This window comes from Pongo pygmaeus, chromosome 4, assembly GCF_028885625.2.
Source record: "Pongo pygmaeus isolate AG05252 chromosome 4, NHGRI_mPonPyg2-v2.0_pri, whole genome shotgun sequence".
NCBI classification, from domain to species: domain Eukaryota; kingdom Metazoa; phylum Chordata; class Mammalia; order Primates; family Hominidae; genus Pongo; species Pongo pygmaeus.
Window position 1 is genome coordinate 78,315,267 of NC_072377.2, and position 26,054 is coordinate 78,341,320.

General features: G+C 43.4%; 1 protein-coding gene across 1 annotated transcript in view; it reads left to right on the forward strand.

Annotated features, from left to right (window-relative positions):
* The first annotated feature begins 14,965 nt into the window (after positions 1-14,965).
* Positions 14,966-26,054, forward strand: part of HEXB (hexosaminidase subunit beta) — a 29,305-nt gene continuing 18,216 nt past the window's right edge. Inside the window, exons 1-3 of the mRNA XM_054486998.2 lie at positions 14,966-15,338; positions 18,918-19,063; positions 23,174-23,239. Of these exons, the coding sequence (XP_054342973.1) occupies positions 15,115-15,338; positions 18,918-19,063; positions 23,174-23,239 (436 nt within the window). The 5' untranslated portion in view covers positions 14,966-15,114. The remainder of the gene's footprint in view (positions 15,339-18,917; positions 19,064-23,173; positions 23,240-26,054) is intronic.

The window sequence follows — 26,054 nt, forward strand, 5'->3', positions numbered from 1 at the left end:
GTGGGGGACCACCTTCACGTCCCCTCTCCGCTGAGAGCTGTTTTATTGCTCAATAAAATTATTCTCCACCCTCCTCACCCTTCAATTGTCAGCCCAATTTCATTCTTCTCAGAGGCAGAACAAGAACTCAAGACCCACCAAATGCGAATACACAGAAGGCTGCACTACCGTGGCCCTCTGCCCTCTGCTAGTGAAGGGCAGCTGCCTCATGCAACAGGAAGCAGCAGCAGGGCCAAGCCAGCCCCTAGAGCTGCCAGCCAGGGTGGGGCAAGATGCTAGCAGAACTGTTAACATGCTGTCAGTCAGGCTGTGGATGGCAAGACTAAAAGAGCTAATTAGCACTCTGTAACACCCCCTCTGGGACTTTGGGGTCATGGGTGCACCTGCCTGGGTGCCACTGCGTTCCTCTTGTTTAGATGCTGGAGTCCACTGTGGGAGTGGCTTGCAACACGCCTGGTCCAGCCACAAGACCCACACAGAGCCTGCTCCTGTGCTGCTTGGAACAATTGGCTGGACCCCGCACTTGCTCGCTCACACACCCCCTCCAACCAGGGGCCAAGCACATAGTCATGGTGGCTGCAGGATCTGAGCTGGAGTACAGGTCAGGTGCAGCACAGGGGGCCAAGTGGACAGAGCATCTCTGTAGCAATCCCAGGTCCCAGCAAGGCTGGCAGGAAGTCTCCTGACAGGAAGTCTCCAGCCAGCAAAGTGACCGAGAAAATCCTATATCAATATTATTGTTATCCTCAAGGGATAGGGTGGTACACAGAAAGACTGACGGTAAAAAAAACAACTACAGTAAGGGACAACAATGCCACAAGAGTACTAGCAACAAAGTGTTCCAAGACCCATAAAAATAATAATCGTCTCCTCATTAATCTTATATATTCATCAGACCTTACGTCCACTGAACCCTGGAGTACTGGAAACAACCCAAATGTCCATCAGCTAGTAAATGGATAAACAAATTCCACACGCTGAGTACTACTCAGCAATAATAGGAATAAACTGTGGATACACACTACAACCTGGATGAATCTCAAAATAATTATGCTGAGTAAAAGAAACCAGACAAAAAAAAAAGCCATATGATACATTTGTATACAATTCTAGAAAACGCAAACTAACCTGTAGTGACAGAAAGCAGATCAGTACTTGTCTGGATAGAAGCTAGGGCTGGGGGCAGGAAGGGGAGAGAAGGGTGAAGCAGAGAGATTGCAAAAGGGCCTGAAGAAACAATGGGAGTGATGGGTATGTCCAACATCTGACTGTGGCAATGGTTCCACTGCCATGTATCTAAAACTTACCAAATTGTATACTTTAAATATATGCAATTTATTGTATGTCAATCACACTCAATAAAACTGTAAAAATAAATTTTATCTTGTACTTGCTGATTCTTTTCTAATAGATCTGGGCCAGAACTCAAGCACTGATATTTTTTCAAAGCTCTCAAGATGAGCCTGATGCACAGTGAGGTTAAAAATCCCAGGTCCCATGATACCTGAGATGCTTCCTGGGTGTCCGATTCTGTCTGACTGCAATGGGAGGACTCCTTGGTGAGTGCTAGGAAGGTATTCTCCTCAAATGGAGACTGGCGCCTTGGTGAGAATAGGCGGTGGCCACTCCTTTGCTGTTGGTTATTCCTGCTTCTGTGCCTCACACTGGAATTTGGGCTGATGAGGTTTGTGTGGTTTTTTCCTGCAAAGCTTGCAGTCTGATCCAGGCTTCTGCTATCCCAATATATGTGATGCTTGTTCTCAGGCAATATCCCCCACCCTGACCCCTCTCTAGCATCATGACATTGTGAACTGTCCAAGTGGTCACCACATGCCCCTCATCCATCTCCCTGCCTGTGGTACACATGGTGAGCCCTTCAGGGAATGTACTCCTTGCTCCGACAGGGCAGCCCTCCAGGGAAGCCCACTGTCCCCTCAGCTAACCAGTATATCTTCAACAAAAAAGCAGTTATTTTTCCACTTGCTTCTGGAGGCTTCCAGCTGAGCTTTCTGGTCCTTTGCACACTGCACAGCTCTTCATGCCAATGTTGCCCAGAGCACTTCCACCAGTGCCAGCTGCCTGCCTGTAAGTCCTGGTGAGAAGTGAGCCCTCACTCCATGCCCCAGAGTCAGGTCCACAGCCTCTGAAGCTATAGACCACACTGAATGCCTCTAACAGAGAGCAGAACCAAATTCCAATCCCTAGCCCCCAAGAACATTCTCTCTCACAAAGACAAACTCCCCACGTCTCTCTAGACTTCTTTAAAAGGGAGGAGAGGGCAGGCTGACATGCCAACTGATAGCAATGCTCTCTTAGCAAACCCTGCACTGGGTAGCTAGTGCCATTTCTGCTTCCCTGAGAGATGTCCTGTCACACCTGCTCGTTCATATCCACACGTCAAATTAAGTCCCTTGTTTATTACATTTCCCAGTCCCCTCCTGGTTCAGCTTCCTCCATCATCTCATACACAAGACAAATTGTGGAGGGTGAAAGGAAGGTTAAGAAGGAATATTTTTAAGAGGGGTAGGAGACATGCAGTTGCCAACATGAACTTTGCCCCCAATCTGGAGACTTTGGATTTAGAAACCTTAGAAGGTTCGCTTCTTGTGGCATCAGAGCAGCCTTTGGTCACCAAAATGTTTCCAGATGGATTCAGATTTTTTTTCTTAGCATCTTGGTACTTGGTCTGCATTAACAGATCAAATGAATACCCAAATTATATAAATAGTATTCATTAATAGAAAAGATAGAGAATTAGGGAACAAGATAGAGTGTGGATTCCCACCAGATGGCACTGTTTAATAGATAAGGAAGAGAAAGTTGTTTTTGTGGCTAATTTTAGCAAAGCAGGAAGAAATGCTTGCCAGTTGCCAGAGCAGATTTAACTGCAAGCCCTCTTCTTGCCCTTCTGGACAGGCCAGTTTAGCTCCCCCTTGCCAAATGGCACTCAACCTCAGTTTTCATAATTGCAGTGACAGAATTCACAAATATTTCGGGTTGCTTATGGATATGTCATGAGAGTAGAAAAATGTGATCATCTAATTTCAGGAGCTCCGTCCCTGCCACAGAATGTTCCCACTTCTTCAGGAGTTAGGCAGCTTTGCTTGCTTGTCTGCCCAGGTCCTAGGCTGTCCACCCACCTCAACAAATTGTATCACTGTCCATGGGGATGCTGAAGTGGCTCACTAGGCATCCATCCATCTCCCCTCCTCCCAGTGTGTCCTCCTGAAGAACAGAGGCTGGCAACTACACTTCCCAGACTCCCTTGCTGCTGGGGTTCCATGTTCTTTAGTTTCTGCTCATTAGATGTGATTGCATGAGCCTTGAACTCAGAAGTGAGTTAGGTGGAGACTGAGACAGGGCATGAGGTATCCCTTTGCTGTGTAGACTGGAGCTGAAATGGTGTAATTCTAGAGTTAGCACCTATAGCAGAGGCTTCTCCATCCGGCATGCAGCTTCCTGGTCATGACAAGAGCAGTTACTTGAGGAATTTCAGCCAAGAGCCAAGTTCTTCAGCTCTCACAAGGATTCTGTGAGCCACTTGATACTCTGTAGTTAGTTAATTCCTCCGAAAGCTAGCTGGAGTGGATTCTGTTCTGTCAATCTAAAATAATCAAAAGGGTCAGAATTTAGTTACACTCAAAGTGTGAGGATGAACCACCCAGAAACACCAACTCCAAAGGAATGGAGTTGGCATTCAGAAGTAGGGAAGTAAATATTTCATTTGTGTGGGTGGGAACAGAGGAATTTTTAGCAGAATTACAACATTATTATTCATATGAGTCTGGCACATTCTTATAGCAATTTAATTGGCTACAGGCCATGTTTCTTTTTGAGAAGGGTACATTTGACATTTTTTAACAGAGGGTGTAATCATCATTGGTTGTTTGTCATTTGGTCTAAACAAACTAGAACAAAGGGGAAGTTAAATCTATAACAAGAGTCCAAGGTCATCAATTAAGAAGAAAGGAGGTTTTCATCCAGGCGTGGTGGCTCAAGCCTGTAATCCCAGCACTTTGGGAGGCCGAGGCAGGCAGATCACGAGGTCAGGAGATCGAGACCATCCTGGCTAACATGGGGAAACCCCGTCTCTACTAAAAATACGAAAAAAATTAGCCAGGTGTGGTGGTGGGCGCCTGTAGTCCCAGCTGCTCAGGAGGCTGAGGCAGGAGAATGGCGTGAACCAGGGAGTCAGAGCTTGCAGTGAGCCGAGATCATGCCACTGCACTCCAGTCTGGGAGACAGAGCAAGACTCCATCTCAGAAAAAAAAAAAAAAAAAAAAAAAAGAAGAAGAAGAAAGGAGGTTTTTATCTCAGATGCCATTTATTTATCTCTAGTCATTATACAGAATGAGAAAAATAAGAAAGCAAGCTAATCTATAATCTGAGAAAAGAAGTTGTAAGCATATGTGATGCAGATCACAGTCACATCTCTGTCAAGGCTTAAGGCATTTTTGGAGGTTCCAAAAACTTCTAAATTTTATTTATTTTCTCAGTTCTCTGTAACTAAGCATTGAATGACTGATAGATTATCTACCTATAAGTCTGAACTAGAAATCTGATAAATTTCCTAAATTCCTCTTTTCCTCATTTCCCATAGCTAGCTGATCCACAGATATTGTGAGGCTATTATCTAAATAAGTTGTATTAAAGAAAAAATCATTTGGACACTTGTTAAAATGATAAGGAAGCCTTTATTCAGGACTATTCCAATAGGTGTCAAGAGTATTGCAACATGGGAGTCAGATCAGGCTGAACTCTGAATATTGCAAAGACAGCTGGAGATTTATAAGCAACCAGCAGAGTGAGGGGGTCAGTGGATGGAAATTTGTTAAAAGGAACCATCAAAGGTAAGAGGATTCTTGCTGAAGGCAGGCCGGGGTGATCAGACATCAAGGATGGGGATGAGAAATTTAATCAGGTTTTGAGAGCAATTAAATATCAAGGGTGGGGGATTCTTACTAAACTAATTATCTGGATTCTTGCTATAACTGGACTATGGAGGCCCAGGGAGAATGGGGGCCAAAGTCGAAGTCTAGTCCAGAAGAGGCTTAGTCAGGTCTCAGAGCCTGACTAAAGTTTGGTCAAGAGAGGGTCTTTGTCAGTTGATATATAAAAAAGTGCTCAGCACAGAGCAACAACAGGCTCCGCTAGTTCTCTTTCTCCTCCTCATTTTGCTATTATGTGAGGCCATTCTGTGAGGGAGGAGAAAGCTCAGTGGATTTAAGTAAATGAAGGTCACTGCCCCTGGAGCACACAATTAAGGGTGCAAGTGATGTGGTCAGAGAGGTGGCAGATGCCAAATTCTGCCACACTGTGCAGGCCATATTAAGGATCCCGTATTTTATTCTAAAGACAATGGGGAACGAGCCATTGAAATGTTTTAAGCAAGGAAGTGATATGACTGACTTTACATTTTACAAAGATGATTTTGTTAGCTGTGTTTCCACAGCTGACTGGGGTCAGGGAGTGAGGTGGTGGTATAAGCAGAAAGATCTCTCCAGGCCAACACCTAAAGTTCTACTTCATTCTTGTATAATATCTCGGAGGAAATTGAGTGGGGAGGGAATCTTATGAATAGCAGCAACAAAAAGAATGAAGCATGCCTAACAGGAAATGTGAAAGACCTATGTAGAATATAAGACTTTGGTGACAAGCATAAAATAACTTTATAAATTAACAGAAAGTATTTCTAAGTGGAAAGCCCCAATATGGCAAAGATGTCAGTTTTCTCTGAATTGATCTATAATGTGAATGCAATTCCTACCAATAGCAGTTTTTGTTTTTTGTTTTGGATCTTGTCAATCAAGTCTTTAATTTCATATGTAAGGAAAAAATTATTATTGTTATTATTATTATTAATACAAGTAGAGGAGTTTATTTGGGCCCAGCTTGAGGAGTGCAACCCAGGAGCATAGATTCAAATTGCCCTGAATATACACTCTGATTACCAACAGTTACAAGTGCACTTATTTTTTGTAAAGACAGTGTCTCACTATGTTGCCCAGGCTGGTCTCAAACTCCTGGCCTCAAGCAATTGATCTTCCCACCTCAGCCTCTGGACTGAAGTCTCAGTCCAAAGTGCTGGGACTTTAGGCATGAGCCACCATGCCCACGTGCGAATTTTTAAAGGGCAAGAAGGGGCTGAGTGCAGTGGCTCACTCCTGTAATCCCAGCACTTTGGGAGCTAAAGTGGGCGGATCACTTCAGCCAGGAGTTCAAGACCAGCCTGGCCAACATTGTGAAACCCTGACTGTAGTAAAAATACAAAAATTAGCTGGGTGTGGTGGCACACGCCTGTGATTTCAGCTACTCGGGAGGCTGAGGCAGGGGTAGTGCCTGAACCTGGGAGGCGGAGGTTGCAGTGAGCTGAGATTGCATCACTGCACTCCAGCCTTCATGACAGATGAGATTCTCTCAAAAAAAAAGGGGAGCAGTGCAGGAAGGTGGAAGAAGGGGCAGTTCCTAGTTGTTTATCCAGAATTTACATTAAAATAACATAAGCTATTGATTGGCTATACATTGTTCTCTGGTTTTTTGTGTTTTGTTTTGTTTGAGACAGAGTCTCACTCTCTTGCCCAGGCTGGAGTGCAGTGGCGGGATCTTGGCTCACTGCAAGCTCCACCTCCTGGGTTCATGCCATTCTCCTGCCTCAGCCTCCCGAGTAACTGGGATTACAGGTGCCTGCGACCACACTCGGTTAATTTTTGTATTTTTAGTAGAGACGGGGTTTCACCATGTTGGCCAGGATGGTCTTGATCTCCTGACCTCGTGATGTACCCGCCTCAGCCTCCCAAAGTGCTGGGATTACGTGAGCCACTGCGCCCGGCATACGTTGTTCTTTGCACCACAAATTCCAGAAACGTGAAGACAATGAAAGAAGCAGCTAGAAAAAAACAAAATAACTTTAAACAATTGCCCCCAAGCGTAAAGGGAGGCCAGTTACACATTTGCATGACTAAGTTCCAAACTCTTGCCTCTCTGGGCCTGCAGATTTCACATAGGTCAGACTGCTCTGAGATATTTTCATTTTCTTTGGTGGTAAAGGAGAGATATGGTAAATATCAATTTTACTTTCAGATTCTATTGGGGCAGGACAGCTGTATTGCATTCTATTAAACTGTTTGCATTTATTTTTTTCTTTTTTTTTTTTTTTTTTGGTACTACTCTCAGAGGTCCCTGCCAAATTCAGCTCTCTTTGCCAACACCAGCAATTCAACAGTGCACCTTCATAACAGGTCTTTATTTAATCTTCTTCCTTTCCTGTCTCGCTCTCCCCACTGTCACTGCTTCTTTTTGGAATTATTTTCCAAAGAAAATACCTCAAATTAAGTCTTTTTTTAATTATTATTTTTTATGCTTTATTCCAGTAGCTTTTGGGGTACACGTGGTTTTTTTGTTAAAAGGATTAATTATATAGCAGTGAATTCTGAGATTTTAGTGCACTGGTCACCTGAGTAGTGCACAATGTACCTAATGTGTAGTTTTTTTAGTTCCTTTCCCACCCTCCCCTTTCTGAGTCTCCACAGTCCATTATATTGCTCTGTATGTGGAAGGAAAAATTATTTAAAATAGGAAGAAATTTTAGAAATAAAACAATGTTTGTGCATGCTCTTCAAGATATCAAAGCATAACTCAAAATTATAATGATTTAAATAGTGCAGCCAGGAACATGGCTCACACCTGTAATCCCAGCACTTTGGGAGGCGAAGGCGGGTGGATCACCTGAGGTCAGGAGTTTGAGACCAGCCTGGCCAACACGGTGAAACCCCATCTCTACTAAAAATACAAAAAATTAGCTGGGCATGGTGGCAGACACCTGTAATCCCAGCTCCTTGGGAGGCTGAGGGCAGGAGAATCACTTGAACCTGGAAGGCGGACGTTGCAGGGAGCTGAGATCGCGCCATTGCACTCCAGCCTGGGCAACAAGAGTGAAACTCCATCTCATAAATAAATAAGTAAATAAATAAATAAATACCATGCAATATTGACTGCATAGCAAGTGGCCCAGAAAGAAATATGCAGACCAACAGAACAGAATAAAGAGCCTCATCAGAACTATACAGCTTTATGAAAATTTAGAAGAAACTATACAACATGTTTTAAATCAGTGAGGAATAACCTATTCAATATATGACATTTTCATGATTGGCTAGCCATTGGGAAAAAAAAGTTAGAGCCTTACCTTAACTATGTACAAAAATAAACATCAGCTAGAGTAAAGCATACAATTCAAAAAAAAAAAAAACTATAAAAGCCTTGGGGGAAAAAAGGGAATTTTTATCATCGTTGAATGATCATGAATCCTAATCAGGACAAATCCCAAAACCATAAAAGGAAGATTGACAAACTTGATCTAAAAAAAGTTAAAAGCTACCATAAGACAACATACCACATAAATAAAGGTAAAAGAAAATTAAAAGAAAGGGAGAAAATATTTGTAATATACAGCACAGATTGATACTCAATTTAAAAATCACCCATACAAATCACTAGAGAAAAGAAAACAACACAAAGGACATAAAAAGGTTCTTAGTAGAAGTTATAAAATGGTTATTTTATGCAATTTCACAAGTAATCAAAGAAGTGCAAATTAAAACAACTTACAAAATTGAAAAAGATTAACAATGTGGAATGAAGTTGTAGAGAAATGGATACTCATACACTGTTACCGGTTTTGGAGGAAAATTTGGCACTATCTATTAACATCGAATTGTACATATCTTAAGCTTTGGTAATTTGCTACACAGCAATAGATAAATAAGCCTTGGGATATATAAACTGATACTTGGAAGTAGGATGATGCAGCCATAACAAGCACCTAAAATATGGGAGTGATTTTGGAATCAGGCAGCGGACAGAAACTGGAATGATATTGAAGATAGGGTTAGTGAAAGCATGAGGTACCTTGAAAAGACTTTTAGTAGAGGTATAGGCTTGAAGAGACTCACTTTAAAGGAGTGAGGACAATATTATTGGAAACTGGAGAAATAGATCCTTGTGATGCCATGGCAGAAAGATTAGCAACACAGTAGCCAGCAGTAATGTGGAAAGTAGATGTGTCCACCTAAGCGAATTTGTTATCTAATTAAGGAGATTGCCAGCTAGAGTTCAGAGTGACTTCTAGCATGTGAGCGGTGCAAAATAAGCTAAAGGGAGGACTGTTGGACAGGCGCAGTGGCTCATGCCTATAATTCCAGCACTTCGGGAGGCCGAGGTGGTGGATCACTTGGTGTCAGGAGTTTGAGACCAGCCTGGCCAACATGGTGAAGCCCTGTCTCTACTAAAAGTACAAAAATTAGCCGGGAGTGGTGTCCCACACCTGTAATCCTAGCTATCTGGGAGGCTGAGGCAGAAGAATCACTTGAACCTGGGAGGCGGAGGTTGCAGTGAGCTGAGATTGCACTACTGCACTCCAGCCTGGCAACAGCGCGAGACTCCGTCTCAAAAAAAAAAAAAAAAAGTATGGCTTTCAGGCAGAAATCAAGTCCAGGCAACCCCAGGAAAACATGGTCTAAATAGGAAACCCAAGTTGTAATTATAAAATCCCTTAAGACCTCAGAAAGATCTATTGTGGTGTCTTAGAGTACCTTTCAATCAGGCAAAAGGTCCTCTAAATATTTTAACAGCATGACTGACAAATCCTCTCAAACAATGGAGCGTATCTTGAAGAGATGTGTGGATGTGGCTTTTGTCTAATGGCATGAACTTCAGTAAGATTCACAGGGAACCGACGTAGTCTTTAACAGCAGAAACACTGCCAGCATGAACTGAAAGGGATACTATCTTTCATGAAAAAGGAAGGATGACTCGCAAATCAGAACTGCTCACAAGGTGACATCAAGAGCCATAGGGAATTATTTTCAGTCTTTGAATCCGGCCGGATCAAGGAACTTCAACATTTGCCTGGCTGGATTTTGGAATTGCTACAGACTCGTTGTTGCCTCTCATTTTTCCCTTTTTGAACAGGCATGTTTACAGTGGTTATTTTATGTCTGTCCACCACTGTAATTTTGTGTCGGGGAGGAGTGGGACGCAGATAACTTGCCTTTAGTTCACAGGTCTTCACACTGAGAGGAACTGTACTTGAAGAACTTTAAGGAACCGCATCCAAGGAATCTCATCCACACCTGGATGTAATTTATATGCTAACATTCTGGATTTCAAGCTGCTTTTCTAAAGGGATGAGACTTTTGGGGTTCTTGGGAGAAAGGGAATGTGTTTTGCATAGAAGAAATAGAAATAATTTGTGTTCAGAAAGTATACTCCTCCCTTCAAAAGGTGGAAGCTAATTCCCCTCCCCTTGAATGTGGGAAAAATAAAAGCAAGGGAAAAATAACAGCAGGTACACATGTTAGGATTCCATTTTGGGGATATTTAGCACACAGTGCACCCAGGTGGAGAAACTTGATTCAGATTCTGATTAGACTAGTAGGTTGATGGTCTTTAATTAAAGGTTTGATTTTACCCTATAGAAAGTAAAAATCCAGTGATGCATTTTAAGCAATGGTGTTACATGTTTAGAAAGGTCCTCAGGGAAACCAGATACCATACAGATGAATTCAGTGGTAACACATTTGCCGTAAATCCATAGTGGTCCACTTTTTCATATTTCAGTCATCTGGGGAAACTTCGTTTCGGCTCCATGTTGTTTCAATTCCTTGTGTTAGCTTTAATTAGCTGTGGTATCGTGAGCGAATCGTTTAGTTCTTCGGGGCCCTGGAGCCTCAACATAGTCCTCTAAAATGGGGACAATAAAACCTATCTCTTAAGTTGTTTGGGGATAAAATAAGAGGATGATAATAATATGTCTGGCACCTTGTTGATGAATAAGTTGTAGTGATTATTGCTTAGACTAATGGTGCTCAACAAGGTGATATTTGGCAGTATCTGGAGACATTTATGTTTTTTACCACTGAGGCTCGGGGGCTGGGGGTGGTGCTACTGATGACTACTGAGTAGAGCCCAGATGCTACTAAACATCATATAATGCACAGGACAGCTCCCCAGAACAAAAAACTATCTAGCCAAAAATGTCACTAGTGCTGAGGTTGAGGAACCCTGATTTAAAATACAACCCAAGCTGGGTGTAGTGGTATAGGCCTGTAGTCCTAACTATTCGGGAGGCCGAGACATGATTGCTTGAGCCCAAGCCCAAGTCCACCCTGAGTAACATAGTGAGACCCCATTTCTAAAAAATAAAATATAACCCAACCATGAGTATGTTAATATTGTTCCCGTGTTATAGCACCCTTTTAAATAATGAGTCAGAGTTAATAATGGGGTGCAATAAAAAAGAGATCTGATACTTTCACAAGATCTCAGGGCTTGGTGAATATAACTCCAAATCTTCCTGAAACCACCCTCCATCACCCTAATTCCTAAATGCCCACAGTCATTCCCACCGATAATTTATCTCTTCCTAGTCTTCTAGCCTTCAATTTCCTTGCATCTGAGATCCACTCTTAAACTCTTCGGTGACTTACTTCTAAGGAATATAATGTGGTGGCAGTGATGCATGTCACTTACAAGATTACACTATATAAAGGCATTGTGGCTTCCTCTTCGCTGTCTTTCTCAGATCATTTGGTCGGGAGAAGCCAGCTGCTATACTGTGGGTATGGCAAGTAACTCAGGCTTTCAGCCAGTAGCCAGCAAGAAACTGAGATCTGTTGCCAACAGCCATGTAAGTTAACTTAGTAGATCCTCCGGGGCCGGGTGTGGTGGCTCACACCTGTAATCCTAGCACTTTGGGAGGCCGAGACGGGCAGATCACGAGGTCAGGAGATCGAGACCATCCTGGCTAACACGGTGAAACCCCGTCTCTACTAAAAATACAAAAAAATTAGCCGGGCATGGTGGCGGGCGCCTGTAGTCCGAGCTACTCCGGAGGCTGAGGCAGGAGAATGGCGTGAACCCGGGAGGTGGAGCTTGCAGTGAGCCGAGATGGCGCCACTGCACTCCAGCCTGGGCGATAGAGCGAGACTCTGTCTCAAAAAAAACAAAACAAAACAAAAAAAAGAAGTAGATCCTCCGGCACTAGCCAAGCCTAAAGAAAAAAACCTTCAGACAACTGCAACTTCATGAGATAATCTAACCCAGAATCACCCAGCTAAGACTCCTAAATTCCTGAACCACAAGAACTGTGAGATATTTATCTTATTAGTTATCTGTTGTTGTTTTAAGCTCCTAAATCTTGGAGTAATTTGTGACACAGCAATAGATAGCTGGTATGCAATGTGAAGTTGTAATTAAGTATATAGTAATTGCAACAACATAAATTGAAGATTGAATCTTGGAAACATTATGCCGTGCTTCCATTGACAGTAAAAAGTGGCAGTAAAGATGGATACTGCAAATTATATTTGTCTTAATTATAAAAATAGGGGAGAATAGTGTGCCACTGAAGTTTTCTTTTATGGAAGAATTTTAAACATGCACCATGTAGGGGTGGAAAGGTGTGATACCTTTCCTCATCCATCATGAGTTATGGCTGACACTCTTATAACAAAAGAGCAGATTAACACAAGGAAAGCATAACAGATTTATTTAATCAGTTTTACATGACATGGGAGCCTTCAGAATGAAGGCTCAAAGACCCAGGAAAAGCTGCCTATTTTGATGTTTAGGTTTGATGCAGAGCAGACAGCCAGGCAGAAATGCGATTGGGCAAAAAGGATATGACCACCCTAATGGTAATAGAGAGGAGAAACCTGGCAAGACGTGTCTGTTCAAATTCTTCTTGGCCTCTCTGCGTGGTATTCCTTCCTCCAGGATATGGTGCAGGGCCACTCCGGAACAAAAGTCTTGAGAGCCACTATCCGACAAGGTAGGTCAGAGAACCTCTTTATGGCCGGCTCCTACAGAAAGGCACTGCAAGATTAGAGTAATATTTCTAGATTTTATGACTGGCTTTGGGGGGAAAAGGGGCTCTGGTTTCTTTTTTCTTTCTTTTTTTTTTCCTTTCTGAGACAGAGTCTTGCTCTGTGGCTCAGGCTGGAGTGCAGTGGTGTGATCTCAGCTCACTGCAACCTCTGCCTCCCAGGTTCAAGTGATTCTTGTGCCTCAGCCACCCAAGTAGCTGGGATTGCGGGCATGTGCCACCACATCCAGCTAATTTTTGTATTTTTAGTAGAGATGAGGTTTCACCATGTTGGCCAGGCTGGTCTCGAACTCCTGGCCTTAAGTGATCCACCTGTCTTGGCCTCCCAAAGTGCTGGGATTACAGGCGTGAGACACAGTGCCCAGCAGTGGCTCTAGTTTCTCTGACCCATTTTGAAAAAGAGGAATTCTAGTTTCTATGGCTTGTTTTGGGGAAGAAAGGGGAACAGGAGAAAGAAAGGCAGGAGAAGGTCAGAAAGATCTTCTGACCCTCTTTTCTTCAGTTCCAAGTATTCAACATGCCAAAGTGCCACACTTTGGGGTCTCATTTTCTGGGGCCCAATAATCATTACTTTTTTTTTTTTTTTTTTAGATGGAGTCTTCCTCTTGTCGCCCAGGCTGGAGTGCAGTGGCTTGATCTCGGCTCACTGAAACCTCCAGCTTCCGGTTTCAAGCGATTCTCCTGCCTCAGGCTCCTGAATAGCTGGGATTACAGGCGCCCGCCACCACGCCCGGCTAATTTTTGTATTTTTAATAGAGACGGGGTTTCACCATGTTGGCCAGGCTGGTCTCGAACTCCTGAACTTGTGATCCACCCGCCTTCGCCTCCCAAAGTGCTGGGATTTCAGGCGTGAGCCGCCGCGCCCCGCCTAATCATTACATTACTTTGAAGTCTTTCCTTGAAGCTCTTCCACCCTCATTTTCAGAATACTCACTATAGCAGATCTGTGGTTTTGGTCTGCCTTGCTGTTTTTCCTTCTGGTAAGAGAACACCTCTTCTCCATTTGGCATCTCCAGTCCGTGTTGGTCCACTCGTGTTGGCCTCCCAGGTTCAAGAGATTATCCTGCCTCAGCCTCCAGAGTAGCTGGGACTATAGGCACCCGCCATCATGCTCGGCTAATTTTTGTATTTTTGTAGAGTCAGGGTTTCACCATGTTGGCCAGGCTGGTCTTGAACTCCTGACCTCAGGTGATCCGCCCGCCTCGGCCTCCCAAAGTGCTGGGGCTACAGGCGTGAGCTACCACGTATGGCCAGCACCGGGCATTTTCACTGGCTCTTCCTTAGGGATGGGTTATGAAATCAAACTTGTCAGTTGGGATCCTTTATCGGAACCGACACAGATGAGCCAAGACGTTCTCGCTCAGGATTTCTTGGGCAGGCTCTGCCCCAGGGAGTTCTGATAGGAAGGCTTTATTGACTGCAGCTGAAGTGCCGTTACAGAAAAGCCTGGACTTAGGAGCAAATAAACTCAGCTCTCGTCTCGCTTATCTGGTGGGTGGGCTGAGAGGAGAAAGGTGCTCCCCAAGCTTGGCTTCTCCAGCTTCCCCGAAGCCAGGGACCCAAAGGAGAGCGCCAGCGTTGCCAGCGTGAGCGGCGACCCGGTGCCGGCCTGGCGTCCCAAGCCTGTGCACTGGGCTCTTTTCTTTTTTTTTTTTTTTGAGACGGAGTCTTGCTCTGTCACCCAGGCTGGAGTGCAGTGGCGCGATCTCGGCTCACTGCAACCTCCGCCTCCCGGGTTCAAGAGATTATCCTGCCTCAGCCTCCAGAGTAGCTGGGACTACAGGCACCCGCCATCATGCTCGGCTAATTTTTGTATTTTTGTAGAGTCGGGGTTTCACCATGTTGGCCAGGCTGGTCTTGAACTCCTGACCTCAGGTGATCCGCCCGCCTCGGCCTCCCAAAGTGCTGGGGCTACAGGCGTGAGCCACCACGTACGGCCAGCACCGGGCATTTTTCTTACTTTAGCCATCCCGTGATTGAGGTTGCTGTCTGGGCTCTGCTCCTACCCTAGGGCACCCCTGGAGGAAATTCTCGAGGTGGCCTGGACAGGGCGGGCTGGGCGAGGGCGCGCCCGGGGCCTGGAGGCGGAGTCTGGGGCGGGGCGCGCAGTCATCTGACTCGGTGACTCACTCGCCGCCGCTCTTCCTCCGACCCGGGCCGGGCGGGAAGTCGGGTCCCGAGGCTCCGGCTCGGCAGACCGGGCGCTGCTGTTGGCGACACTGCTGGCGGCGATGTTGGCGCTGCTGACTCAGGTGGCTCTGGTGGTGCAGGTGGCGGAGGCGGCTCGGGCCCCGGGCGTCTGGGCCAAGCCGAGGCCGGCGCTGTGGCCCCAGCCGCTCTCGGTGAAGATGACCCCGAACCTGCTGCATCTCTCCCCGGAGAACTTCTACATCAGCCACAGCCCCAATTCCACGGCGGGCCCCTCCTGCACCCTGCTGGAGGAAGCGTTTCGGAGGTGAGCGCTCCGGGCTCGGCCGGGAGGTGTCCTGGGGGAGGGGAGAGGCGGACCACCCCGGGGAGCTGTGCAGACGAGGAAACCGCCCCGGAGCGGGCAGGCGATCTGCCCAGCGCCACATGGACTGAACCCAGGTTCTTGCCCCCACCCTCCTACTGCTTCTTAAGGGACACCTTGGGTGCTCAGGAGCCCTGATTTGAGAGCCGGATACTAAGTGGAAGAGGGAGTTTGCTCTGAGGCCTTGTTGGGCAAATGACATGGATGGAGGGAACACCGGTTCCCCAGCTCCAGAGCTGGGGAGGAAAGTGACAGCTCCTTATTTGAAGGACGTTCAAATGGGATAAGTTACCCGAAGGGCTTAGACAAGCTCTCTTGAGGGACCAGGAATTCCCCAAAGCTGACTGTCATTTATAGGCCAGTTTCGCCCCCTTACCTCTCCTCACATCTCCTGGTAACAGCTCAAATGGCAGAAGTCCTCAGTTTCGAGCACTGCCTAAAACTCCCCTCTCTCCTAAAATCTCTTCCATATAAAATGTGACATGTTTGCATCTAACTACGTTTCTGCGGTCAGTGGTTAGGCAGTATCCAACTTTGTTTCTCAACACCAATCATGTGCCTGCTCTCCCTGCTTCCTCTTTTACAGACCCCTAGATAGCGCCTCTGTCTCTGTCACCCTTTGGCTGCAGACAGGGTGAGTTTTGTCATGGGAGTCAGCCAATCACACCATAGACAAGGCAGGTTCTCCTGGGGAGATGTTTGAAGAAGCCACACACTGTCCCCTCAGTATGAGACCTGTGTAGGTGGGACTGTCCTGAAGGCATATCGTGCCCTGCAGAATTGTAATTTGGTGCTGACTGTACTGCCTCCGGGCATTCCCCAAGCCTGTCGCTGTACCCAGCGGGTACTATAGAGCTTAAGTGTGTTTACAGGACACTGAACAGGTGGGGAGGGAATGCAAAACTAACTGAATAATGTGTTCTGACCCCAGATAGGACAGGTGCCTAGGCTCAAGCTGCAGAGGCCCAAGATGCTGATGGCAGAAATGGTTCATTCTCTACAATCAGAAGGCTCATGGTTTCCTTCTGTTTTGTACAACTAAATGGGTATTGTCAGTCTCTATTTTAGACACACACACTAAAGAGACTTTGGTATCCAGTCTGCTAAGGCCAGAGTGGGGTTAAGATGTAGAACCAAAGTGTTTGGTTGCATTGGGATATTCAGAAAGATTGCATGGAAAGTACATGAAGGTTGTCTCAGAAGATCATGACTAGGGTTGGAAATCTTTTAAAAACAAACACCCTTATTATGTTTGCCTTGGAGTTCAGCTTGTAGAATTGGATTTTCCTTCTGTGTCATACTGCTAAGTAAAACAAGGACTTGGTAATATGCTGAACTGACTGTGACAAGAAAGCATGGGTGATGTAAGTTAACAATAGGTAGATAACCAGGACTTGAATCAGCTGAGATGGTTTGAAGGCAGGGCTTGGTATTTCAAGGCAGGTGCAGGTGATTACCTGAAGAGTTTGTCTAATTCATGGCCTCTGAGTGAAGCAGCCATTAATTATGCCTGGCATTATTGGGAAGCAGGTCATAAAATGTGTTGGCCCTTATGGCTAAGACTTGAAGGCATGCATGCGAGCATTCTAGGAACTCAGGAGGGGCAGCAGGTATCTCAGAGTAAAAGCACAGTGGAGTTGGAAAGATTTGGAAATATCGGAGTGTTCAGAAAGTGCGACATGGTCAGGAACACACAGTCTAGGCCCCAGATTGTTCAGAATCACATAGCCCCTGTCTCTGAAGAGCCCAGGTTGTATCACAAACCGTGCTTTGAAACAGTATGCTTTTTGCAGGCAGAGTTTGGCTGTTAGATGCATAGCTGCTTCTTTAGCTTCTAGAACAGCGTTCATCACATGCTAGTCACTCATTTTTAAAAATAAACAAATAGCTTCACTCCTTCATTTCCTGGAAGGCTAAACTAACCCACATACCTTTGACATACTGCCTCACAGCCCTTTGAGTTTTCTGTTAGAATTTTACTACCTAGGGTCAAGGTTCTAAGCCAGCTTCCAACTCTGATCTCAAAGCTGCCGGCAGCTTTAATTTCTTTTTTAAAAAAATTTTAATTATGGAAAAAATACACATAACATAAAATTTACCATCTTAACCTTTTGTAAGTATGTATTTCGGTGGTCTTAATTTCCTTTCTAATCTGTCAAGGTTTTCCTATGAGAAGGGCCCTCAACACCTACATCCATTCCATTCTCTCATTGGTTAACTTCCATACACTTCCAAACATGTCAGAATTTTCCGACCTCTTCTGCGAAAAAGCATAAAACGTTCTTACACATAAGTAGCATGTATAACCTTCTGGCTTACCAAAATCTGTAAAATATTATTTAAACAATTGCCCTGAAGCCTATCTGATCTTTTTTATTAAGTGCCTTTACATTTTTATTTAATATTCTGATTTTTGGATACCAAAAACAGTTGCTCTGAAGCCTATCTGATCTTTTTTATTTAATGCCTTTACATTTTTATTTAATATTCTCTGATTTTTGGATACCAACAAAAGGTACTTTTTTTTTTTTTTTTTTTTTTTGAGATGGAGTCTCATTCTGTCACCCAGGCTGGAGTGCAGTGGTGTGATCTTGGCTCACTGCTGCAACCTCCGCCTCCTGGGTTCAAGCGATTCTCCTGCCTCAGCCTCCTGAGTAGCTGGGATTACAGGTGCCTGCCACCATACCCAGCTGATTGTTTGTATTTTTAGTAGAGACTGTGTATTTTTAGTTTCACTATGTTGGCTGGGCTGGTCTTGAACTCCTGACCTCATGATCCTCCCGCCTCGGCCTCCCAAAGTGCTGGGATTACAGGCATGAGCCACTGCGCCTGGCCAACAAAAAGTAAATTTTAAAGGCTCTGGTGAGAATTCTGGACCTTCTTTTGGGGCTTTATATGTAAGCTAGGATACTTTTGTAGGAAGGTAACAGGAACCCTGACTCGATCTGGCTCAAACAATAGGAAAACTTATTTCACATATTAGGATGTCCAAAAGTAGGGATGAATTTAGGGCAAGTTGACTAAGTGGCTCAACAGTGTTACCAGGGATCCATATTCTTTCCGTCTCTGCTCTGTCCACTTTAGTGTAGTGGCAACTAGTCCAGCTCTCACATACAGAGAAACAAAGTTTTCTTGTGATTTGCTCAGAACTCCCCCTAACCCCCACATCCTGTCACTGGTCAGAATTGGTTTTTCATTCCCAAGAGTGATGGATTACCATGATGGTTTCATTATTGGTTCTTAACAGGGGCTTCATATGTCACGTCAGAGTGTGGGGAAGCCTTTAAAATTCCCGTGCCTGAATCCCATTCTCATAGATTCTGATTCTGAAGACATGGACGTTGGGATTTTCAAAAAAACTTCCCAAGTGATTCTAATGTACAGCTTGGGGTGAGAATCTCTAGTTGGACTTACAATGGGCAGCATGGATTTGAGGAGTTAACTACAATGTTACTAGCACATCTGTTTTAAAAATTTGGCTAAAATACTTTTAAAATGTGTTTATATTTATTTGTCAAACAGATATCATGGCTATATTTTTGGTTTCTACAAGTGGCATCATGAACCTGCTGAATTCCAGGCTAGAACCCAGCTTCAGCAACTTCTTGTCTCAATCACCCTTCAGTCAGAGTGTGATGCTTTCCCCAACATATCTTCAGATGAGTCTTGTAAGTACCTATGCAATGTGAGTGTATTATATCCCGGGTGCTCGCTGACGGACTTAAGTGCCAAAAACTGCCTCCATGCTAGGAACCACTGTGAGTTCTCAACCAGTGAGTTTATGATTCCTATTTTTAAAATAACCTTTAAAGTCTGATTATAAAAGTAGTACATAGTCTTTGTGGAAAATTTGTAAGTACAGTAAGTGCAGAAGAAGAAATAAATCACTCACAATCCCAGCAGACAGAATTAATCACTGTCATTTTAGGTGTATTTTTTTGCAGAGTAAAACATGTAAACATTTTACATAGACATAAATACAAACATGATAAGTATTGACATGAAAATAGCAGTAATTCTGTACATGTGCTTCTTGTATTTTTGTTGTATTTTTATATCATGCTTTTTTGCAAAATACATTATAAATTAAACATGAATTTCACTAGTTTTCTGTGATATCATTTTCAATGGCTGAATAATGTTCTGTCACTATATGGATGAGCTGACTTGGCTAATCTCTTTTGGACATCTAGGTAATTTCTTAACTTTTGTGTTTGAAAACATCTGGATCCATGATCTCTATTTATAATCTAATTTTACACAAAGATAATGCAGAGCTGGGGGAGAGGGTGGGTACAGCAGTTCATTTGATTGACAATATAATCAACATTTAACTGTATGATTTTGTCCTCGTTGTTGCCTAAAATGTTATTCTCTAGGGCTTTTCCCAAATTGTTTTAGAACAAATAAGTGGACATGCCTTTTGTATAGGGTATACTGCCTGAGAATAATGTGGAATTGCACCAAGGAATCAAAGAAGGGCAGTATAAGGACATGTGTAATATAAGATTCGTGCAAGAAAGAGCAGACAGGGGAACTGAGTGTAAAGATAGAGGCTGGATGCTGTAGCTCACACCTGTAATCCCAGCACTTTGGGAGGCCGAGGTGGGTGGATCACTTGAGGCCAGGAGTTCAAGACCAGCCTGGCCAATATGGTGAAACGGCATCTCTACTAAAAAATACAAAAAGTTAGCCAAGCGCGTTGGTGCGTACCTGTAATCCCAGCTACTCGGGAGGCTGAGGCAGGAGAATCAGTTGAACCCAGGAGGCAGAGGTTGCAGTGAGCTGGGATCATGCCGCTGCACTCCAGCCTGGGGGACAGAGTAAGACTGTCTCAAAAAAAAAAAAAAAAAGATGCCACAAATTTAGAGAAAAGAGCAACTCCATTACCCCCAGACTGCCTCACAGTTAAGTACATGTCTTCATCCTGCTGGTTTAGATGAGATTTCTCAATAATACATCTCTTTGAAAGAAAACTTGCTTTCTCTTCAATTCTGTAGCTGTTCTTAGAAGAGAAATAGGAAAATTCACCAACACCAGGTATCATTTCAATTGATACTCAGCACTCAGACACCATGTGAAGCAGGTTTTGCAACCTGAATTGAGTTGGAAATGGTCATTACGTTGCCAAGGAATCTTTGCTGTCCATTGGCAATACAGATAACAGATTGTAAATTCCGCAAAATGAAATGTATCGAGACTAGAGAGTCATAGCTTATCTTTCAGTCAGTTCTACAAACCCTTTTTATTCTGAAAGGGAAGTTTCTTGAGACAAGGTGATTGTGAAATTTTCAGCTGAAGAATAAACTAGTTTTTAGTCTTTAAACTAGATGATGATGATGATAAAAATGACACATATGAATGGAAATAACAAGATATCAAATGTCCAGAGTGGGAGGACATGTTGAAAGAGGTGACACATGTTAAAGCATTACTATTTATTAAAAATAAAAATACGCATGCCCTGAGAAGTGGACTAGTTTTTACTGCAGATAAATGGACACATAAATCAAGGATGTTTGATGCAATTTGCCTGTAATGTGAAGAATTGTCAATAAAACTCAATGTCCATCAATAAAGGAATGGCTAAATACATCTTGTCAATCTATACTAAACAGTATGATCACAACAGTTAAGAATAAAGAAGCAGTATTACTGAGAACACACATGGAGAACTGACAAGATAAACTGCTGAGTTGAACAAAGGAAGCTCTATAATTATGTGTAGAGGTGGACCCTGTTTATATGTCAACACACATGCAGGAACACACGCGTAAAGCAATACTGTATTTTCTCCTTCCATGTACATCTATGTTAAGCCTAAGAAAATGCCCGATAAGTGTTTCCTCTGAGGAAGGTAGAGGGAGTTGGGTGAGTATCTCAAAGGAGATTTTAGCCTTATCTATATTGTACTGCTTTTAAACAGAATATATAGATATGTCATTTGTATATTCACCCTCCAAAAGTATTTATGGTGCAAAAAGATACAGAATGGGCTAACTGAAAAGTCAATGATATAATTCCTTTCACACTTCAGGGAAGTGATCATTGTTAACACTAATAACTTGGTTGTGAAGTAAAAATGGAAATTCTGTAGCTATGTGTCCATATATTTAGAAAACCAAATTTCTAATTGTTATATGTATTTTCCACTGAGTTGAATTACAGTCCTTTTTAATATCAGCCAGTTGTCAGCTATTAGAAAATAATTGGTATCAAGTAGATGCAATATATTAATGTTTTTTAGGTGACTCTGTGCTATTTCTGGAAGATCTCAAAACTAGAATGTGGCAAAAAAAATGTTTTTAAACAGTGACCAATGGAGCAGTGAGCTCTAGGTAGCTGATTAAGAATTTGATACAGGCTGGGTACAGTAGCTGACACCTGTAATCCCAACACTTTGGGAGGCTGAGGCCGGTAGATGGCTTGAGCCCAGGAGTTCAAGACCAGCCTGGGCAACATGGCAACACCCTGTCTCTACAAAAAAAAAAAAAAAGGAAAGAAAAATTAGCCAGGCGTGGTGGCACATGCCTATAGTCCCAGCTACTTGGGAGCTCGAGGCTGCAGTGAACCATGATCATGCCACTCCACTCCAGCCTGGGCAGCACAGTGAGACTCTGTCTCAACAACAACACAAGAATTTGCTATAGATGTAGAGGAAACATAATTAGACTATGCTCATAAATAGCAATATGGTTCTTAGCCTGGCATTGGCTAACTCATCTAATGGAATGTGGTTATCTAATGGAAAAGGCTATCTTGTCAGAAGACTATCACCTGAGATGCTCACACTACTGATAGAGCACTTTTGCCTACCTGCAGCTAACTATTCTGTGAGCACCTGAATTGTGGTGGTGGTAGAAGGTGATAAATCACCCAGAGGACACAGTATTAAACCATTAACCTCCAGCCCGTCAGTGTCTTTGCTGTGGCAAAGTCCAAAGCTGTTACACCCTTTAGCTTTCAATCTCTTTACCATCTGTGGGTTTACTATGTGGTTGATTCCACTCCAGACCTCTCTAAAAGACTAAATGACTATTGGGCCAACCTTAGAGTATGCTTCAAAGATTCAAAGATTAGTCTCTCACCAGAAGCAGCTAACTGGAGTCTCATTCTGGATAATGTGAACTTTTAATTGAGTGGGACAAAGCTGAATTATTTTTATTGAGTGGGACAAAGCTGAACTAAGCTAAAGGGATTTGGAGAGTAAGTCTTAAGGCAGATTTGGATGATACTGAAGAAAGGTGGGTACAGGGCAAGTAGAAAATTCTGAAGGCAAAAGAGTGTAGATACTCGCTGGCCTTAAGGGGAATAGATTTGACTGACACCTAGGGCGTTACCAAGGATTAGTAGGAACTGAGGAATGTTTGCACTTTCAACTAAACTCTTAGCTTAACTAGGACCCTACTTTGTTGAGGAGAAGTTGGAGAGACTAACTCTTGGGCAAATGAGGAAACATGGAGATGACACCCAAATTCCCGTTCTGAGTGACTCAAGTGACTGGATGGTGGTGCTGTGACTCACTGAAATGAGGAACACAGAAGACCAGCAGGTTGAGGTGTGCAGAGGAGGGAGGGAAGAGTTCTGTTGGGGCATGTGGAGTCGAAGGAATCTGCAGGACATCCAAATGGAGATGTAGAGGAGGCAGTTAGAGAAATAGGTCATGTGCTTAGGAGAAAATAATAGTCCAGAAATATCAATGACATGTTTAGGAAACTTATTGTGTGTCATTGAGGGATTAACAAAAGTATGTGTGTGATTTTAAATCCTCAATACAGATACTTTACTTGTGAAAGAACCAGTGGCTGTCCTTAAGGCCAACAGAGTTTGGGGAGCATTACGAGGTAAGTTCCATGCAGTTTCATTGTTACTTTCCAGTAAAGGAAAATTTTCAGTTGGTGCTTTGTGACATCAAGCACAGCAAAACTTTGCCGCCTTGGATCCTTTACAGAATGCTTTGTTATGTAGTTCCAAAATTATTTCCATTGAACATGTACTACATAAAGCATGGGAGAGGTCAGCACAGTGGCTCATGCCTGTAATCCCAGCACTTCGAGAGGCTGAGGTAGGTGATGATTGCCTGAGCTCAGAAGTCTGAGACCAGCCTGGGCAACATGATGCAACTCCATCTCTACAAAAAGTACACAGATTAGCCAGGCATAGTGGCATGGACCTATAGTCCCAGCTACTCTGAAGGCTGAGGTGGGAGGATTGCTTGAGTCCAGGACGTTGAGGCTGCAGGGAGCCTAGATCACACCACTGCATTCCAGGCTGGGCAACAGAGCAAGACCCCTGTCTCAAAAAAATACAAATAAATAAATACAGCATGGGAGAAAACTCATTTGACCTCTCAAAAAATGTTTGAAGGTTATTACATTCCTACAGTGCTGTAATTCATTGATGCTCTTGGGTCTGTAATGTTTATAGCACGACACATGGCCACAACCTGTCCTGATTAGGGAATTTTGTTTCAGCTATCGCTTCTGTTCACTTCAGAAGCAAACATCTCTCTTCCCTAATTTTAAATTCCTGTGGATTTAGAAACATAACTAAGTTTGTATAAGGAACAGTATCAAAAGGCAAATATGCTATAGAGTTGGTTAGAGGCAGTGGGCAGGGAGTAACTTGAAAAGCTTTTCCTGAGAATTTCAGGGTTTGAACTTCAACGTTTGACATCAGGACATTTGCTGTTCAAAAGTTTCTTTTACCTTTCTTTCTAGGCAGATAAGATACTGTACTGACTTCCAAACAGCAGAGTTTTTAGAAAGGGAATTTAAAAAAATACGAACTAACCAAATTTAGTCATTAAAATAAAGGCTTGGGGTTGGTCATAGTCACTCACACCTGTAATCCCACCACTTTGGGAGGTCGAGGCAGGCAGATCACTTGAGGTCAGGAGTTAGAGACCAGACTGGCCAACATGGTGAAACCCCATCTCTACTAAAAATACAAAAAAAAAAAAAAAAAAAAAAATTAGCCAGGCATGGTGGTGCATGCCTGTAATCCCAACTACTTGGGAGGGTGAGGCAGGAGAATTGCTTGAACCTTGGAGAGGGAGGTTGCAGTGAGCTGAGCTGGCACCACTGCATTCCAGCCTGGGCGACAGAGCAAGACTCCATCCCAAAAAACAAAATAAATAAAGATTTGGAATTTGTCTCAGATAGAGTGTTACCTAAAATAATTATTGTTATGCTATATATTTTTATACCATAAGATTATAATGTTATTCAAAATAGAATATGAAAATATCTAGATATTGACTACAAATGTAATTTTATTTATGTATAATATTAGTGATTTTAAGCTTTTATTAGTCCAATCTGCCTGTCTCGTCTGCGTCTGCTAAGGAGAAGAGACGCTATTTTATTTTTATTTTTTTTTTGAGACAGAGTCTTGCTGTGTTGCCCAGGCTGGAGTGCAGTGGTGAAATCTCAGCTCACTGCAAGCTCCGCCTCCCGGGTTCATGCCATTTTCCTGCCTCAGCCTCCCGAGTAGCTGGTACTACAGGCGCCTGCCACCACGCTTGGCTGATTTTTTGTACTTTTAGTAGAGACAGGGTTTCACCGTGTTAGCCAGGATGGTCTCAATCTCATGACCTCGTGATCCGCCTGCCTCAGCCTCCCAAAGTGCTGGGATTACAGGCGTGAGCCACCGCACCCAGCCAAGAGATGCTTATTGATGTTTGTTCTGATCCATACCAAAATAAAGAACTCTAGCAAGGCTGGGCACGGTGGCTCACGCCTCTAATCCCAGCACTTTGGGAGGCTGAGGCGGGTGGATCACTTGAGGTCAGGAGTTGGAGACCAGCCTGGTCAACACAGTGAAACCCCATCTCTACTAAAAATACAAAAATTAGCCAGGCATGGTGGTGCATGCTTGTAGTCCCAGCTACTTGGGAGGCTGAGGCAGGAGAAGTACTTGAACCCGGGAGGCGGAGGTTACAATGAGCCGAGATCACGCCACTGCACTCCATCCTGGGTGACAGAGCAAGACTCAGTCTCAAAAAAAAAAAAAGAAAGAAAAAAGAAAAAAGCCACTCTTGCAAGTATGCGGTGACTAGATTTCTAGTCCAAGAAGTCCGTATTTTCTGTTTACCATCAGACTTTCAGAGTAATGTACTCTAAACTGATCATTATTGAATGTAATGTCACTTAACAGAAACTTTCAGTTATTCTTCCCAGCATGAACCTGTACTTGACGAGGTTGGGGAGAGAGGAAGGTGTAGCAAAGATGACTGAACTGTTCTTAGGTTAAAAATTCCCTGGCTATATAGCTGTCAGCTAGAATGAGGAATCTGAATAAAGTCAAGGCCGATTGGAAGAATTAGCCTGTCAACTAGTATATTAAGGGAATAATCCACTTGAGTAAAAAAGTCAGAAGGTAGTCTTTGCAGCTATAAGTAAAATGCTGTATATTGTAAATTGGCCTTTATTTATAGTTTCATGGTTTTTCCAGCCATTTTTCTCTGTTACGTTTAGGTACCTTCTAAAAGTGACTGTATTTGATTATGAAAATTCTTTCTCATGATGCTATAAATTTATTAAGGAACTGGTATTTTATTAAATTACTATTCTTCTTTTGTGTATATTGAAACAACCCCCAGGGTATGGGCACAATGAAGTAAAGCACTTTTATTAGATGAGTAGAGATGTGCAATGG